Genomic DNA, 20,860 nt, shown 5'->3' with positions numbered 1-20,860 from the left:
GCCTGTGGTGTGAAACGTTTCCGTCAATTACTATTGGTGGGCATGCGGTGAGTTTCTTAGAGATTTTGGAGGCTGCTTTTGTACGTTTATTCTCTTGGATGCCTGTGTCGTCATCATCGCTGGTAACACTGGAGTTATTGAACTTTCTGAGTTTTCTTCCTTTTCTTTTGTGTTTTGAATGTAGTTTGTTTCTCGTCTTCAGAGAGTTCAGATAGCGTATCGTAATTGTTGTGTGTTTCGATTGTGGCTTGTTTGTTTGTCTGACTCAGTATTTTATTGAAAGATACACATTTTTTGGGTTTTTCGAATGCCGGTGGTGTGACGTCTCTAGTGTCCATGGGTTCATTTGTGGTGATTGTCTGGATTGCGTTTATGTCTACTTTTTGTTGTTCCGCACTAGACATATTTAGTTTTCTAGCAGTTATTTTAGAATTTTTCTTAACAATTTTCTCGTATTGCGACGTGAAATTGTCGGTTGTTATTCCAACGCCAGTATTCTTAGCGTCTTCAACTTCCTGCCCCCATGAGAGATTAGCAGGTTTATGTATTTGTGCTTGAATTGTTGTTGTTTCAGGGACGTTTGTCGATCTCTTTGAGCTTATGTCTTCCTCTGATGAGTCACTGCGCTGTGATCCTATAGTATCTTCTTCCATTTGTACTTTTGTTTGTGTTACTTTGTTTAATGATCTATCCGGTGTGGAGGTATTATTGGCCGAGCTGCCTCTACACACAGGAATTGACAACTCAGAGTTGAAAGACTTCAGCCCTATTATATCACTATCGCAAGTGATATTTTTGTTTTCTGAACACTTGTTAATGTTTTTGTTTATTTGTTCTGGACACTTTTCGATGTTAACTTCTGAACACTTTGCTTTAGATGGTTCATTGTTGGTCAACTCAATACATTTAGATAGCGATGATACGTCGATTGTTTCTAAACACTGTTTTGGAATAATTATCGTTTCCAAACTATCAGTTTTATTTGTTTTATCTTCAGTCAAAAAATCTTCATCAATATAAACTAGTTTTAGAAAATTTTTGTTTTTTAATTTTAATTCTGAAGTTTTCTTTTTTATTCTATTGATTTCTGAAGAGTATTTTGACAGTGAATTTTCATCTGTAGTATCGGCACTGCGACGTGGAACGTCGGGATCCAAACTACGACTAGATTCCCGTACACTTATCTTAGGAACCGTTTTATGTGTGTTGGTTTTTGTAAGTCTTTTTATTTTATTAGTTTTTGTTATTGTCTTATGTTTTAACGTACCTTTATATCTTCTTTTCGGTGACGTTTTCACTGACACTATTGTTCTATTAACACGCACATTTTTATCAATATTGAGATTTTCGCTAGAGAATATTTCTGGTTTTTGCACATTAAGTTTTTGTATTTTTTCCCTCAACCTTCGTGTATACTCGGTGGGGTACAGTGTAGTCCCCGTGGTGGGGGGCGAAGGTAGACTTAGTAAATCTATGCGTAGGTTTTCAATTAGACCAATAGATTAACTATAATATTGAATAGTAATAATTATGGGGGGTACACTTTGCTTGAGGTTTATACTGGTCGTAAAATATATCACTATACAGATTACAAAACAATCGTTAAACGCGTGTTCTCTCCTCAGTAGCTGATTCGAGAATGACAATACGCTATAACAAACGGTGATTTATACCGAATACAATCTGCCTTACAATTACCAAACAGATTTCCAAATCGCTTTCTTTATTCACCTCATCATTTCATTTCGCTGTGGTTATAATGCTTATTCTATTATAGAGCTCTTGAAGCAGCTTCAGGTTTGATTTTTTCTTTAGTCATGACAGACTCAGCGACATTTCACACAGTCAGATTATTGCTTCAGACAATGGCCCCAAATGGGTGATTTTTTTATGAGTCGTCTTTTTTGAATGATCAAAATGCTATTTTTTGACATACTTTATTATGTATATACCTATGTAGTATTTCAACTATTGCTATACAGATTCGAGATGATGCAGGTTAATAATGATAGTAAAGAATACTTGTTAATATTGAATCTATGCAAACATAATTATGTTGGAACTTGCATTTTACTTTCGCACTTCGTGTAATCTCTGTCGCACGAGTTTCGTTATTGTTTTAGTTCTTCAGCTGTGTCGTGTCACTTCCGTATTTAAACATGTCAAAGCTCAACTACATAATGAATACTATTGACTAATCAAAAAAAGTCATTGGTCGGAAGTAGCTAAAAAGTACGGTGTAAGTAAATTCATGTTATGTGAAAAATGCTGATTCAATTTATAACTACACTTGCAAATTACATAGTGAAATCAGAAGTTAATATCGACCTTGTAAGAATAAAAATGAAAAATTACGAATTATGAAGTCACACATACATTTCATAAATAATGAAAAAATCTTCCATAGCGAAAAAACTTTATTTCAACATCATAAAAAGCATGTCAAATTTTATTAAATAAAAATAGTATATAATAATAAGAACATTTGTATATAAGAAGTTGTTTGTGTTAAATATAAGTTTTGCGGGTGTGTTTAAATGGAAAATAAGGATCATGCTACATTAAACTAATTAATTAACAATAATAACATGACCACCAATTTAAGCTGATAAGCTCAACATTTGACACAGTGAGGTTTTCCGGCTTCTACTTGGAATGACTGGTCTTTCATGATCGGCTTCGAGCATCTCTGTGAAAATAAGTGACAATTAATCTGTTTTACAGAATATATAGAAAAAATATTTATTAATCTTTATATTTGGCTAATAAGATGAAACATTTTTTAAAAGCCCATATCATTATAAACTCATTAGAAATATTTTTTCTCAATTTCTTCTAATTAGCCAAATGTACATTATTAGTTGAAGTTATTTATATAAAGAGGTCATCAACTAAATATAAAATATTAAGAGTTAAGAGTGTTTGTGTGCTTATTCTATTAATACTGTGAGGAAACTTGGCACAACCTTCATATTAGTTATGGTAAAATATTTTTGGCATGATTACCATATCATTGTGTTATGAATATGATATCTTACGTTTATAGCTTTTTGTATTATGCCAAGAAACGTCCAAAAGCGAGTGTAACTTTTAAAGCGTAACATTATTATCGAAACATCTGTCTTTAGCAAAATTTCTGAGAAAAATTGATGTGGAAACGAAGCATAAATTATTCAACTATATTTACTATTCCTCGGAAAATCTCATATTTCCAAAATTATCAGAAGGATATTTGAAATAAAAAATTCTGTACGAAATAAAATTTATCAGGCTGAATTAAACATCTAAATTTTCAAATTATCACAATTCCATAAAATTTACTCTTTACTTTGAAATTATCTTTGATGCTACATGAAAAACAATACTTGTGACACGGAAAATACAATTTCTGATTTAAGATAATATCAAACCTCTTCTCATTTCCTGCTGTGCAATGTGAATAATCATCAATATAAAAAATTCAATTACATATTTTGGTCATATTGCATCAGTAAAATAAAGATAACAAACTTACTGAACATCTAAAGCACATTTGATGCCATTTAGCGTCTAAAGCCACAATTGCCTTGTCTGGAATGGGTTTAGAGCAGCCTTTGCATCTGTCTGCATGTTTAGCAACATAACATTTCTGACAACGGGGAATACCTGCTACATCCATAAATTGTTGGCCAATCAACTTGGTTTTACAATCTTCGCAGACGAAGTGATCTTCGTGCCAGTTGACTCCCATAGCTTGAACGCATTTCTAGAAATTATTGAAGATCATAAGCAATCAGTAGTACACATATGTAAATGTGATTGGAAAAATAAAAATCTAGTTATCAACCTTGTCATTGAATCAAATAATCTATCCAAGATAACATTATATATTTGTCTGACTTTTTCTGTACCCAGTAGAAACAGCAATAAAATTAATATGAGAAAATTATTTCGAAAACCAATTTAAATAGTGAAGCGATAAAAATTTAGCTTTGTTCGGTCTCTGAAGAAGATAACTTGTTTCTCGAAACGTGTAATTGTGATTGTTGGTGTGGTGGTAGTGAGCAGTGTGTTGAGTATCCTTCTCGCTGTTTATATTTTGTGCTAAGTAAAAAAGTTAACTTCTCAGGTGTCTCCAAGAGAAAATATAATAGATAAGTTTAATAGTATATACGCGAAGATAAGTTTACAGTAAAAAACAACTTTAAACACGTAATTTATTTTAAACATTGTAATTAAAAATAACTATCTCCAAACAAATATTTGAAAAAACACCACAATTCTTCAGAAATAATCCATAAATATTATACTGCGATCAGATTGAATTAAAGATGATAATGAGGACAGAAATTGGTCAATATTTTCCCAAAATAATGTTGAAAATGGTTATATATCAATTTACTTATTAATAACAAAAGATCTAAAAATTTGTACTGTCATACCCTTACAAAACATACGGTTTAACAAAGTCATTCAAACCAAATAAACTTTCATATCTATGTGAAAACATTAATAGCTAGTGATGTTATATCAATTAGTAACGGAAGATCTGGAAGATCTTGAGAAAATAATGAATAAATATGAAAATAAGAATATCCCATTATTTTTTTTATTGCTACTGTAGATACCAAAAAATGAAATTGATAACATAAGTCAAATATTCAATTCACAACCGAGATTGAACAGTACAATACATCAATATTTGCGATGTTACATCATAGGAAATGAACAATAACTAGAATGACATACAACAACTATTATCAAAATATTTCACTAATCTAAAATTTAGAATACACTGAAAATTGAAAAATATTATTGTTATTTAAGAAGTTCCTTGTAATGAATGTGTATTATGCTTCCACATCTGTTTTGAAAAATAAATGTAAAAGTCAGCATGTACGATAAAATATTGCAAAACATAGACAAATAATAGAAAAACGTACATTTAATTGGAAAATACAATAACTCTGGAATGGAATGCAAAGAGAAGTTTCAAGAATTGTTATACATAAATAAAAATGAGAAATCTGTCAATAATATAATAATAACATAAGCAATTTAATAAAAATGTTATTTTTCATATTGCTATTTATACATAAATGATGTCAATTGCTAATTGCTTTTTTTCGTATATTGAAAAAATGAAAATTAAATCCACGGCAGAAAATCTTTGTATGGTTGATCAATTTATATATCAGGGTTAAGATAAGATTATGTTGAAAACCGAAACGTCAAAAATTACTTCTATATAAGAACACATTATTTCTTAAATAAGATTCAAAAATAGCTGTATATCCTTTTTATATCTTCCAATTTTTCTACTTAACATCGATCATACATCTTATCTCATCACAATACTCCTCATCAAAAAATACTTCGTACCTATTACAAAAAAGGACACCATAAAATTTTGAATACGGCATTGAGATAAATTAAATCAAACTAAACAATGAAATAACCTTCTCAGGCAAATACCTCAACTGTAATTATGATAATCAAAATTTCTGTATGAAAGGTAATTATTTTATACAGTCAAACTCACGTCTTCTAAATACCATTCAGAGATTACAAAACAAAACAATTTTCAGTTTGAAACAGTCCAGTGATTCTAACCGTCCTAACCCAACATTTTCAACAATCCTAAAATAATAAGTAACCCATGGACTATATAATACGAATATGTCAATCATCCAATTGCTACGAGTGAAATCCGGACAAATAATAAAGCTCGTATTATTGATAATTTTCAGTGAACTAGTCAGAAAAAAATTGAAAATAATCGAAAATTGCTTGAGTTCAAAAACAGGCATTTATTTAATATGATTGTAAAAGCTGCCATCTAGACAAGTTAAAATAAATGAAGTGATAAATGTAAATATTCTATTAATCCATTAGTGATCAACTGCAATTGAAGTTGTATGACAATTCGAAATTTTCTAGGAACTTTAACAAGGATGGAATTATTTTGGGTTACTCTTTTTTTGTCAATTAATTGTTTAAGTTCATTGTGAAATAATCTCATTGTCTTTCTAACAAAATATATTGAGAACATGACTTGAGTAAACTTTACGAAGTGGGATTAGGAACATTACGTGGAAATAAAGTAAATTATAAAAAACTACTTCTACAGGATATACACATTTATTTGCTTGATAAGTATGGGCTTAATGTCAAATTATATGAAATGGCAATAATGTCGTTACTGTTCTGCTAAATTTTGTTCTAAGACCCCAAAATCCATGAATATCGATTCAAATGACTCTACTTCATATGGGAGGAATCGATTTATTCGACCAATCCATAACCACGTTGTGGGCATTAATGAGTTAACTATTAGATTAAGACTATGAAATTTACCTATATTTTATAAATAATTTTTGTTGAATCGATATTTTATTTTTGTATTTGATCGATACTCAAGATAAGTTTCAATCGAAGTTCTTCCCCTCAGTGGTATAATGTAATTCTTTTCATAGTTCATATGTTTCTCAAACTGGTGATAAGAGATAGGTTTGTGCTTAAAGGTTTTTACAAACAAAATTTTCTCAAATTTTAAGGGAGGCTCTAGCGATACGATCAGATATTCCGTTGGTAGTAACTTGTAATAACAATGTAGGAAGGAATCCTGATATTCTTATTTTTAGCGACAAGTTATTAGTTATTATAAGTGATTTATACAGTGTGGATATATGTTCAATAGTATAGTTTGCCAGTAAGAGTACTGTAGAAGATTGAATTGGATTTGAATTAGGGCTTAGAATAAATTACAGAACGTTAAATTTAACATGTAAAAATAGCTATATGGAATTTATTGATTTTTAATATAGAAAAATTTGTCTATGACTTCACAACTTCTCCTTTATTTTACGAAGAAAAATGAAGAAATTGATGATGAAGTGTTTTTAGAAAGGAACGGAGTAATTTTCGTGTGGTCAATATTATGCTCATTAATACTTACAAACTGCGTAAAGAAGTTACTTACCACTGTTTTTATATTTAGAGCAGATTGTAAGGTAATGCAGATGATGCCGTAATCATAAACTATAAGATCGTCAGAAAATAATGAGTATTCAATTGGAGAATGTGAGATTTTTGCATATTTGGATGGTAAGAATAAGTAAAGAGAAACTTATGTTGAGTGATTCGAGACATAATGTTAGATGATATACAGAGAGTGAGAGAGAAAAGTATTTTTTTATAAAAACTCTTGAGACTTGTCATGTTAAGTTAGGAAAAATTCAGTGATGAAGATTGCATAGGGAGAAATCAGGCATTTTTAAAAAGACTATACAAAATGTGTATTAGCCAATTGCCATATTCCCAACAATCTTTCACTTGCCAACAGTATGTTGTAAATAAACACTACATTGAATTATGTGCTTCAAAATCTTCTCTGAATGTTTGGTAGGAGAATATGAGGCCGTGACAACAACTTTTAGTGTCATAGTGATGTATTGTGTAGCTATCCCTCAATAAAACTATTATTTTTTTAAGTGAAGGGAAATTGCCACTGGGTAATTTTTATACAAGATAGCTTATATATTGTTTTGAACCATTTGTACATTGTAAAAGTTATTAAATTGAATTAGTTTCAAAATAAAGTAAATAAAAATAATCATTTAACTCTAATTCAATCTCGCTCACTTTCCATGTCGTGTATATGTTACGAGCAATTTAACTAATATTATTTATAATTTCTTGGCAATACTAAACATTCAGAAAGGTTAAGAGCAAAATGATAAATTTATCCAAAAATGTTTCGTTGCCTGGGCAAATTTTTCAATTCATATACATTAAAAAAATAACAAAGAAATTTATATATAAATAATCAACAAACTGGTATTGTTGACATAAGTACAAATAACACTTAGGTCTGACGAATAACGACAAAATATAGGTACTTACAAATTCACACTAAATGTCTTTCTTAGAGTTCTGTTCGTGACATTTAGAATTATATAGTTTTTTTCTCGTAACACTTAAATTTGGTCAGATTTACAGCCAGGTCGACTATATGTAGCTTTGCCCTCCAATCATTCAAATCATTCTTGCGCATTATTTTGGTGAAAACTCTGAATGGAATTTCCTTAGCATAAATAAATTTTTCATTGCACAGTGTATATTTTTTTCTCGCATATAATTGGTTTAATATTGTATCCTAATTTATAAAGATCAAATATTTCGAGAATACTTAAATATTTCTTTTATTGGGCAATATCTGGAATTTGAATTTTTTTCTGCGTTAGGTCATTCCTGGCTTTAATGATCAAATGTAATCTTGATCATATATTGATAAGTTTTTAAGAATTGTGTGTATTCGAAAGTGGTTCTCTACATGAAAGCAACTCGACTAAGGCACAGTTTTATTAGTTTGTCGAGACCAATTTACAACTTTGTTCCAAACTTCGTACAGATTACAGTTGATCCCTCTATGATACGCTCTGTTTTTCAATAGATGAACAAAACGTAAGCTTTTGGATCTAGTATTATTGTCTTGAAGCTATGAGTAAAGCATATTTTCCACGTCTTGATTCGCCTTTTTTATATAGATATATAGACTTTGAGAGAGTCTTAACTTCCCATGGGCCATCTTTAACTCGAACTACATGCTATACAGCTCTTTAATAATTCCTGCCCATTATCGTTTTGTAAAACACTGTGAGTCCAAAAAATTGTATAAATGTGAAAATTTCAAAAAGTTCATAAGCTACTTCCTCTGCTTTTATGGATCTAAATTGATCAACAGCTTGCGATAGCACATAAATTAAATCGACTTGATATTATAAGTTCATGTTATTGCTCATTATCTGTCTAACAATTGAAAATTTTTTGGTATACAACAACAATCTTTTTTGCAGATCATACATACATATGATTTTTATATATTTTATCTCTTTTTACATACGTTTTCGGCCACCGTCCGTAATAGCTACATATGCCTCATGTAATAATTTAAATATCTCTTCCCGAAGTACTTAGAACCTAATATTCCTTCTAACTTCTACAGGAAATATCTATTTTTCCATTTAACGTCAAACTTGTATAAACGCTGAAAAGTTCGACTTTGTTATTTATTACTTTTTACGTTTTGAGATGTTGTAACTAATCTATAAACTCCAAGTATTGTAGCTTTGTGAGGATTTGTGTGACCTTTTGATGAACATCCACCTATTTATTGATACGATGCTTCTTATCAACACATTTTTTGATAATTTCTCCAGAATTGTATTCTATGAAAAGGTGAAAACACAAGCACAAACTCAGATTGAGATAAAACAATGTATATTCGTGGCATGAGCAAAGAAAACTATAGATGTACGCCACAAGAGTAAAAACTTACAAGAACGAGAACTCATTAATATGTAAGCGATAGATCACGTTATCTAAATGCTACCAGAAAATCAAAATAAAAAAGAAATAACAGTATTGATATGATAAATTCTAGAAGAAAGAATTTCTTCAATTGCCCCATTTTGATGATCGTTATTCATAATGACCAAGAATAATGAATAATTGAATAATCAGATTGTCCGTAACATATACGAGTATATGAACTAATTTGAAAAAATATATAAGGATACCAACCAATAAAATTCAAATATCTACTATTTTTTACATTTAGGTACTTTTAGCAATCAATAATCAACTTACATCTGTAATGGGCTGGGCACATGCTTTGCATATAGGCGCGAAAAGCTTAGTATGGCAAGGCGTACAATAAGGCAAATCTTCTTTAGTTTTGAATGTGTTTTCCGTAATTGGATTTTTGCATTCATTGCAGCAAAAATGATCAGGATGCCATGTCTTTTCTAAAGCCGTTAGTACCTATAAGAATGTTAGTTTTTGCAAAAAATTAGTATCTTAAAAGCATAACACATCTAGAAATTGAGAGTTTCCTTATAAACAAGATTTAACTTTATGAAGGTTGTTGACAAAAATTGAATTATTTTGACTACCGCTCCAAAAATTGAATAATTGCCATTATGTATGTATCTCCATTGTTAATCTATCTTGCACACTCTTTACCCGCATTTTACATTTCTCATTTATCGTTAAATCCTTTTTTAGCTAGTTGATTACGGCAATGTCTCAATCTTCCTTTGCTAGACATTGACATTAAATCAGCGAATTATTTGATTGATTTCGAACTCTACAACTATATAAAAAGTATCATCAATTTAGTCTGTGGTTTATGCTTTTTTGTTATGTTTTTCCAAAGAAAGACTAGAAATTCCATAGATTGAAACATTGGGCTTTATCGTATATAATGTGGTGTCCAATAATTTCAATAATCACTAGTCAAATTCTCAATTAATTGGATCACAAATTTTTATTTGCATTTAGGGATAGTTGTAATTAAATTCTATTTATGGCTGTATACTTTGATAGACCCTCTATTTAATTATTCATCGTATGATGCTTTTATAAGATATTAGCAGGAAGGGGCGTCTTAGTATCATCAATACGTCTTATGATGCAGCTGAAAGATTTATTTATCTATCTCAACCCAGCACTGTTATATGAAATAGTTGAGTATTTATTGTACCACTTCTTATATTTGCTAATGTAACATATCAAAACAGTTGAAAGAAATCCGTTTTTTTGGTGTTTGGCCATGTCGAGTAGGGTAAAAATGTTTGTCTAATTTTTATATACATATAATTAAAACAATTAGTAGTATTATATCACATCATGCAACATTGGCTAATACATTGAATTCGTAAATATGGTTATACAATAATTGACAATAATTATAGATGTTATGAAAAATAAACACTTCATGAGAAATTTGAATGGTTTATTCGTTTTACTTGTAATTCATTAACTAATCTATTATTCCAAAGCTATGAGGTCCATTTCATAGAAAAACGCTTCACTTCAAATGCTTTTTTGTTAATAGAATTACAATAAATTTTTTTAAATAGCAGTTCTAAACGTAAATTATTTCACCTTTACTTGTGTCAATGTCAAATATGTACGTGTTGGAAGTATATTATATACTCGAGAAATTACGCACACGTATATAATATGCTACTTACACCTCTTGACATGTAATATACAGTAAGCTTCAGCAAATGTATAATTAAAATTCAATACGACAAATCTTCCAGAACTCTCACATTTTTATTAACTACATATTGAATATTTTCTGTACTAACAAGTGGGTACTAAAATAGGGCTGTTTGAGATCTTGCTTGTTTTAATCGAAACATTTTGTTGATGTAATTAAATTTTTCTCACCTTTATTAATGAAATGTATACCAACATCTTACTATGTGTGGATGTGGCTTTGTTATAGAGATGTTTGAGTAAAAAATACTTTTATTTTATCTTCAGGACATGGTGTTCTGCCTGGTATCTAGAACTCGGAGAATTTCCCATGTCGACAAAAAAACCTACTCTAGCTCTGGCCTGTGTCCTCCGCAGGACTGCCGTTAGCTATACCGCTCTTCCGTCAATTGTGTTCTCCCTTTCGATTTTGCATCTTCCCTCTTCAGACCAAAGTTTCTTCATCATCTCAACAACGAACGTTACTGTCCAGCGAATACGTTCGCTGTATTTTCCCGGCGTAACTCCTCCTGAGTGCATTTTGCCAGGAGTGACGAAGTATGCTGAAGGGTTGATATTTAAAGAATGCGGCCCTCGTTTTTTGTGAGTATGTGTGTAGTGTTGATGATATACAAGGTGTGCCTTATTGTGTTTTGTTGAGTTTGTGCGGGTGTGTGATGAATTTATTTGAATCTGGTATAATTTTTATTTACTGATTTCCAAATATTAGCCAACGTTGAAATAAATGCAAACGAAACTAATAAAATTGAAAATAAGTATTATAATGAATAGAAGTACTCACTCCTCCTTTGATTTGTTCTTTACATTTGTTGCAGATTTTTGGTTCAGTGCTTGCGGAACTCTGTAACAAAAAAAATTGTAATTATTGTAATGTAATAAAAAGGTGGCAAATATCACAAGTGCAATATTATAAAACTCTCTTAAGCTTCTAATCACAGAAAATTCCCTCTTGACTCGATTAGTAGAAAATATTTGTTCTCCTATATGAATATTCAACCTCTTGAATCATTCTTAGTACCTTTTCGATTATCGGTACAAGAAACCGTGTAATTTTCAAAAATAATTTTGACTCTTTTTATCTAAACACAATCTCCAACAGGGGATATTTTGATTCTTTTTCCTCCGACAAGTTGAAAAATAAATAAAATTGAACAAAAAGGAACGTTGCTACCAATGTAGAATTCGGCTAGCTTTTGATACATTACTATGATAGCACATATATTGAGATTCAGTTGAATTGATTCTATTCACAAAAATCTTAAATCATCGACAGGAAAATATTCATTATTCGCTGTTAAATTATTCCTACTTATCAGTTATAACGAAGAATAATATTAAGTATTAAGAATATAAAATTGAGAAATAAATATGTATCTATTTAACAATACTTCATAAATACACATAATAATTAAATTGAAAATTTATGACATACCATATTGTTGAATATTTGTCGCACTTTAGAGATTTAGGGTGATGAAACTTTTGAAATTAAGTGACAATTGTTTGACGGTTCGTTGCCAGTCAAAGTAGAAACCAACTGACTAGAAATTAACCAAGGAAACTGAGCCCATGATACTCTATTACCATTATTACTGTAATATCCAGGCCTGGTGTAAGGAGTGTGGTTAATCCAAAACACGCAATTACTATTCTTAGAAACGTTTAACTTTATTAGGAACTATAACTCAATTACTTTTTATGCGGAGCGTATAAAGTGTATCATTTGAAATAAATTCAATAGTTAAAATACAAAATCTTTTTAATAAAATACTCGGATCCTCGATTAATATTTCCAATCATAATTATATATAAGCAGGGTATAACGCGATCATTGATTATGTCAAATGGCAACACTCTCATTCAATTCAATTTTTTCAATCAAGCACATGTTTATAATGCGTGCATTCACTGGAAGTTATTGAAACGAGATCGTTTTGACCATTTGGAACGAAATTAATCTACATTTGGCAATGAAATGTAGTTTAGAGGATCTGGATTGTCATTCAAACGATTCTCAAATGTAGAGATACAACTAGAAGTATTGGAAACATTAGCATGAACACGGTTGAGAAACAAATTAGCTAATTGCGACACTAAATCTTTCTTGCAACAATTCCATATATTGTAATCCATTGTTGTCAAAAAATATCGGTTTTTTAACTTGGTTTCCAACGATCTCTGCCAAACAATCAATTTTTATGACCATACTTCATCTGATTATGTCCAATGTCGACAGTTTTGTAGATTCACCTAAATATATAAAATAAACGTAGATTTATCAGAAAACAGTATATTCGGTACTATAATTTTATTCGTGTCTATTTGATCCGTAATTTCTAAAAAACGATTAAAATAATCTTCTTGTAAGTGCTCCAAGATTTTATTCTGGTCTGGCTAATCACAACATCATTACTTACCTGTGTGTTAGAGTTTGTAATATTTTCTTGAGTGATAGTAATACATTGATATCTTCACTAAGAGGAGTTTGTTGATGAGTACTTGTTTTTCCGTTTTTGCTTTGCTTTGTGTGGTAAATTGGTATATTCTTCTTTGAATATTTGCTTAGCTTCAATTATGATTTACTCCATCCCCACATCCAATCATTTGTAAAATTTAAACCTTCTGCATTTCAGGTAAATAAACCATATCGAAGGATTTTTGTAAAGGGACTAACTTTGCTAATAATACAGTTTTAAATAGCAATAGCGTCTTGTTATCTAAATATAAAAACGCTAAATTTGCCAATTTTATTTTTCTTGCATACAAAAACATACAACATATATTGATATAAGGTCCCTTTTCGGTTTTTAAGAGAATATTTATTATCAGACTTTTTTATTTGCTTTTAATAAAGCTCTAACATAGAGAAAATTCTAATGCGACAATACTTGAGTCATATTTTCATTGTTTGGACAGAGAGATATGTGATCAATTTAGTTTAGGAATCATATTTTTCAACATTTTAAATAAGTTACGAAAATGTATGAAATCACGTACAATCTGTTCTAGACAATACATAATAACAACAGAAGGACAATCTATTAATTAATCACTTTCATGAGTACGGATGTTATATTTTGAGAATTACTGAAGGGTGAAATATGTGAATAAACAGCCAGCCAACTTTTTGTATATTCATTAAAATCGATTTAATTTTTCTACAAATTTAGTTAAATTCAAAAAAGTGGAAAAAAGATAAACTGAACCATCAATCTTAAGCATTTATTTGATATTTCAACAACAACAGAAAAACTGAACCATTAATCTTAAGCTTGTATTTGATAAATTTATTTTTCGATATCTTATGTTGCAATAATTATAAGTTGTTTACATAAAAATTGATCTATTGTGCCGAATAAATAATTCTAATTAGTAACGTTATTCCTACTTCTATTAAAATCTCTTAACAACTTTATATTACAGTCCTGTTTATAATCGATTCGATTCTATTTTCAGCTCATGAATCACGAGGAAATTGTGGTGAAATTGCTCCAGCTGGTACTAGAAATGAAGGAGAAAAAGAAGAAAGATAGTTGCGGTGGAAATGATCAGAGGTGAGATATTTCAATTTTTAATCTCGCGGTAACACGTTTTTCACAAATTAGTTTTGATAATGTATCGAATATTTTAATAGATACAAATTCAGTTTCAAATTTCCCAAACGTTGTCTATTTAGTATTTCAAAAAATTTTGCATATCTCATCAATAATATCAATATCCATTAAAATTCAATTGAGCTCATCGTCTGCATATGCGTATCGAATGGTAATTCTCACTTACATTCCTAGTTTTTCTCTGATTACATTTTGCTAATCAGTTGTAGTATTGAATGTTAACGAGAGAGTTGTACTGGAGTTCATTGATATTTAGCACTAATATCTTGAGTTATAATTATTATTATTAGATGATAACAAAGGACTCAGTACATTTTTACCCATGATAAGACAAAGCTAGTTTTAAACCTAGAACTGTACTAATGAATGTTGACATTTTCGGATTTAATTATTTGCTGGAAACTATCCCAAACGATTACATTTAGTGATAACTACATGTAAACACAACCATCATATTTTATATTAAAGCTTCAACTGAAACTTTTAACAAAAAGATCACTGAATGCTGAGTGTAATAGTATAATGCATCAAAATATAATTCTAAGGTAGTTGCATTGAAAATATCAGAAATATTGCACCAGGACAACTGTCACTTTTCTATTTATTTATACGACTATATTTGGACTTTCGTATGTCATAGACTTGAAAATTTCCACAAATAGCTTGATTACTACATCTAGCTAATATTATTAAGAATTGGATTCCTACACAATAAGTTGAAATTTATCTTCTAAAGCTTTCCCATTGCCATTTTTCCATTTTGTAGAATGAAAAATTAAATAGTTCTAATTTTACAAATGAATCCTAGTTCTGCTTTAAATATCTTTTGTTGTATCCTCATATAATTTACTAGTTTATATTCCGTAGGTTCAACAATGGGAAGGTAGCTGATATTCTCGAAAAAATTAAAAGTAGTTGTGATTATGAAGTGTTAAAGAAAACCTTAAATGAGTTAGAGTCAGATGAAAAATGGGAAAATGGTAATCTTGAATTGAAAATAGTCGAAAGTGCAGAATCATTTCCCATGAAATCGTCGAGAATTAAAAAAGAGTGAGTGTTTTTATGCAACTAACAGCCACTTGTTGATTTTTACTTAACATCATAGAGGCTTTTATATTTCAGACATACCTAATCTTAGTATATTTCCAATTTGTAAACCAATGTAAAATCCATGGAGGCCCCCTCTGAAGGGGGACTACGGATCCTACCATTTTTAAATTAGAAGATAAGTTTAAGGTTATGTCGAGTGTGAACCAGTACTGACTAGTATAAATTAAAAACGTTTTAAAGAAAAAGCTACGCGACCTCCCGTAAAGGAGCCTTTCTTTAAATAATTTAAAACTCAGGTTGCCATAGTGTTGCCAACTCTGTTTGAACTAAACACTGTATTAAAAAAGCCAGTTAGTCAAATTTGTAAAATAAAAATAATAATAGGATTCTTGAGTTACGTCCTACTTCAAATAAAGCTGGAGAACACACATTTTCAAAAATTAATTTTTCAATAGATATATATCTCCGCAATTAAAAATTTCTTTTATAAACTCCTTATCTCATGGACTATTTGCCATAAAAAGATGAACTTCCAATTCGACGGTTCATGATATAAAGTTCAGTCGTAATTCAAATTACTTTCACTATTTCCGTAAGTATTACAAAAAAGCTTTAAAATAAATTGGACCTTCTGTATAATTCGATTAAAAGTATATAGGGTATATAAGTATATAGTATAAGTATATTACAACAAGTGAACTTATTAATAGTACCCGCTATATATTTCTACACTTTTATAATGTATTAATGACCAAGCTGCCAGCCACATACTCAATTCAAAAGTTTAAGATGTTTAAATTATCAAAAAAAAAATTATTTTGTCTAAAAAGTAGTAAGATTTTCTGTCATTGATTGTGTTCAAATGTTGTGAAATATTTCTAATTGTTCTTAGTGAATGATGGTTATTGTAAATAAGTACTTTTAAAATTTATATGATTTATATGATGACTTAGCTGACACATTTAATGATATGTTTCCAAATCGCAACAAAATTACCAAAACCAAACTTTTTGAACAAACAAGTCAACTGAAAATGGTTTTGAAACTTGGACATTATGCATGGATTATTAAAATCAATTTTGAAAGGGAAAATAAAGATTTATGAAGCATGCCACAACCGTTTGGCCCATTCTGCTATAGATGATATTACCCAACTAGCATGGAAAAACGTTATAACGTATGTAACAAAAGTTTTCGGAAAAATTTCGTTGCTTTCAATTTAATTCTAAATAACTTTGCATGTAGTTACAATTGAAAACACATAATGTTTCAATTGGTCATTTCAATTTTTGTCAATTTTCAACTTAGTTATGGCGTAAAGCTCGATATCCAGAAAATTATATACAATTTAGTTGGAAGGTTGTAAAAAACAGACATTGTGGATATATGTAGTAACTAGTGAGCAGTTTCGACCATTTATAAAGCAATAAGTGAATGTGAAAAAATAACTTATCACAGTCAGATATTAAAGACAAACATGGATTTTACACAGATAAAATTGATGAACATTGTTCCAATAACGTGAAATATAGATCCAAAAATAAATTTGAAGTTAAAAAGCTTTGGTCGGGTGAGGCGTTGCATGCACATATTTATACAAGATGTCTTCCAAAATTGGTTGATTCTATTAGTTTATATCGTCTCAGTGACGAAATAATAATTTAGCCGGATCTAACCTCTTGTCACTACGCCAGAATTACAAGAGATTTGTTAGAGGCTTACGATATACCATTTGTACCGAAAGAAAATAATCCCCCAAATGTTACCCAGACTCGCCCTATTGAAGAGTTTTGGGCAATATTCAATAGAAAAGTGTATGATATAGGTTGAGAAGCCGAAAATGAGCAACAGCTTCCACGTAGAATATTTAAAAAAATTCGCGAAATAAACAAGTCCAGAGTTAAGCAAAAATTACGCGCAATGGAAGAAAAAAGCCCTATAAGTTTAATTTAAATTTTGTTTCTTATTATTTATATGTTAAGAAAAAAGAGCTGCATAAATTAAATATTAAAAATTATAATTATATAAGAACAGCTGGTGCCTGTATTTAACAAACTACCAATGTTAATGTATTTTAAATCCAAAATGTTCCTTGGATTCAAATTATTGTTCCGTAATGGACATAAACAAAAGAAAATATAATTGGAGAAGAGGATCAATATGATGCAGGATGCTAACGATTATGTTAATTATAATCTTGATAGCAAACAATAGTCTCCGTAAATATTGTAAATAGTAATTTCAACATACATTCTCCTCGTTACTCAATCAAAAATCTATTTGTCACATTGTAAAGTTGAAAATATATTATTTCGAATAAAGTGCAACATAGAGTAACGTACACAATACTTTTAAAATAATTATCTGGAGGTACTCCAAATTGAAATAGTCTGACCACCTACTTAAAAAGCATTTTTGTAGTGTAGGAGTGCGGTGAAGATTTTTAGGTTGATTAATACTAAAAATACCAGTAACTGCAAAAGATTTTTAATGAATTACGATGCCTTATAACTTCTTTCTTAGTTGCAGGTATATAGTTGAAATTTGTTGGATATTTTATTCTAATTGTAAATACCTAAATACTTTAATAATTATTCAAGGTCACTCCACTAGTCATAGTCATGTTTTTGGTTTTTGCATTTAATTCGTGTCTCATAAATTACTTAGTTTGGATATTATTCATTTTATCGATATCCATTTTTTCCTTGTGCAAATTTATCAGTTCCCACCCTAATGTATAACTCTTCATTATTTTGTTAGTGGTTAACCAATAATTATTTTTCTGTTTTAATTTCATAATTCAATTGCTTGTTTTTAAAGTGTTTACATAAACTAAAGCCCATGAAAGGAAATGATGATGAATAAAATATATTATTTTGTTGGGATTCGGTGCAATAAAAATGTAACTTGAATTCATAAACTATTATCTAATTCTTTCTTGGACCAATACAGATAGGCATAATTCAGGCAACCAATTTATATCAAGAGAAAATAGAGCATCTTCAAAAAGAATTTATGAAAAGAAATTACAAAAGAGATTCGAGAAAGGGTTACTGTAAATGTTCAAATTGATGCCCATCTTGAACAATGTATTAACGAAAAACGTTTCTCAGCGGAGAGGCAGATCAGGCGAAGCATGTCAATCTTTGAGCAAAGAGTTTCAAATTTTTCTTCAATTGCAGTTCGGATGTCAGGAAGGGTGTGTGGACCCACGAGACTGTCGGCCGAGTTTTTGAGAGCGTTGCCTGATTTATGCCGACCTCTGTAGAATCAATGTTTTTTGAAAATATTTTATCGACAAAACAAATATAGGAGTATTTCTCATACATTATATTTACCAGGAAATTAATAGGAATATTGTATCACACTATTTCAATATACGACAAGTTAGTACAATTTTATAAGCATTTCTGTTGGTTTCGAACTTTGTTTTCAATGGAACAAAAGACATCAAGTTTTTCAGGCATAGCATATTTCCCTTCTAAATAAAGGTTGATTTAATCAAGGGTTATTATAAATGTAGTTTGCAGTGGTTTCCATTTTTAAATTCATTTTGATAATTATAATATTTGATTAAGATTCTGGAGCAGATCAAGATCAGAAAACATTTAAAAAAGGAAAAATAGTAATCCCAATAAATTATCCCTATCAACTTTCCTAGTCTACAAGTTTTTACGGAAAAAAGTTCATCTCTGTAATAACACAATTTCAATTTTTTAATTCTCCGTAGTTTGCGAACCTGATTTTTTTGTTGTTTAAGTTAATATGTGGTAACTGGAGGGATTATATAGATAAGATCCAGAAATTCTAAAATGTTTCAGCTCAAAGGCTCTTTTGTTTTATTTTTTATAAAGCTGCGATTAGTATGGGAAGCCCCAAAGGCGCCGATCGCCTTCAGTCACCAACTAAACATTAAATTTGACTTGCATGTATTCCGCTATATCATTAACAATAACTATAACAATTTGTATATATCTATTAGGTGTTTTTTCATTATATTATCATGCTGTACTTTCATGTTTCCGTAAAAGGTGATTCTCAAGTTAAAATTGACATTTGAATCCCTTCGGTGAATTTTTCAAATTTATTTTAGTTTCCTTGCACACGATGTTCTTATAGTCCCACGTAATTTGTGTAACAAAATATCTATCATATAAACTGAAACGGTGCCAAATTTTGAACACTCATCGATTTCAAGTAAACACAACAAAATCTAAACCACTACAGCTGTTGTGAAATATAAAACGTATATATAGATATTAATTTCTTTAGTTATTATAGTCACGTCAACGAAAATATAAAACTTTGGAAGTCCTAATCCAACTAATGAACTTTCTGAGCGGAGACAAAGTGATTCTATAAACAATATCTAATATATTAATATTAAAAAAATTATTTTCTTCCTTCTATTACGAAAAACAATTATTTTTCTCAATTTAGTATGAAGAACTATTATTGAAAAAAACACTTTTGCGAATAATTGAATGTTTACATTATAAAAAGGTGTATGCTTTACTTGTAAACGTTATGTTAAGTTATTCCGGCATAACGTTGAATTATACCATTTTCCGTGCATGCATTACGAGTATATGCATACTAAAATTGCTTTATTTTTTCTTAGTGGTCGTGATTCTGATATTTGTGGAATCCATGAAATTGATTTCAAGAGCATATCTAAGTTTTTTGAGGAAATATTGATTCTTCGAATAAACTTACTCAGGAAGATGTGACCTGCTTTGCTTTTATTGAAATGTTTCTAGATGGTTCAGCAATAGGTTTTCAGCAATAGGTATGAAATGAAGTACCTCCATTTTGTATTCTTGTGTATCTTACACTCTTGTTTTTAGTGGTAATTCAATTGGTGTCATGTTTAAATCGTTCTGTCGAATTGTTCGCAATTACTCTATTATTTCAATATATATATATATATATATATATATATATATATATATATATATATATATATATATATATATATATATATATATATATATATATATATATTGATGTCCGTGAAAGTTTTCTGTTGGCTCCTGTTTTTTATCAATTTCCTGTAATTTCTCTGGTTTTAATCGTTAATTTGTGTTTCAACACACAATTGAAATGGAAACTTTTAGATATCTATTGTGATATATTTGATATTGATA

The 20,860-nt window shown here is 29.8% G+C and overlaps 1 protein-coding gene across 1 annotated transcript in view; it reads left to right on the top strand.

Annotated features, from left to right (window-relative positions):
- LOC130449017 (uncharacterized) overlaps positions 1 to 20,860 on the top strand; it is an 81,267-nt gene that overhangs the window by 33,120 nt on the left and 27,287 nt on the right. The window contains exons 8-9 of the mRNA XM_056786649.1: positions 14,506 to 14,603; positions 15,531 to 15,713. Coding sequence (XP_056642627.1) covers positions 14,506 to 14,603; positions 15,531 to 15,713 — 281 coding nt within the window. The remainder of the gene's footprint in view (positions 1 to 14,505; positions 14,604 to 15,530; positions 15,714 to 20,860) is intronic.

The sequence above is a fragment of the Diorhabda sublineata genome, chromosome 9 (genome assembly GCF_026230105.1).
Source record: "Diorhabda sublineata isolate icDioSubl1.1 chromosome 9, icDioSubl1.1, whole genome shotgun sequence".
In the NCBI taxonomy this organism is placed as follows: Eukaryota; Metazoa; Arthropoda; class Insecta; order Coleoptera; family Chrysomelidae; genus Diorhabda; species Diorhabda sublineata.
The sequence above is the reverse complement of the archived record's forward strand: the minus strand, read 5'-3'. Positions and strand labels throughout refer to the sequence as shown.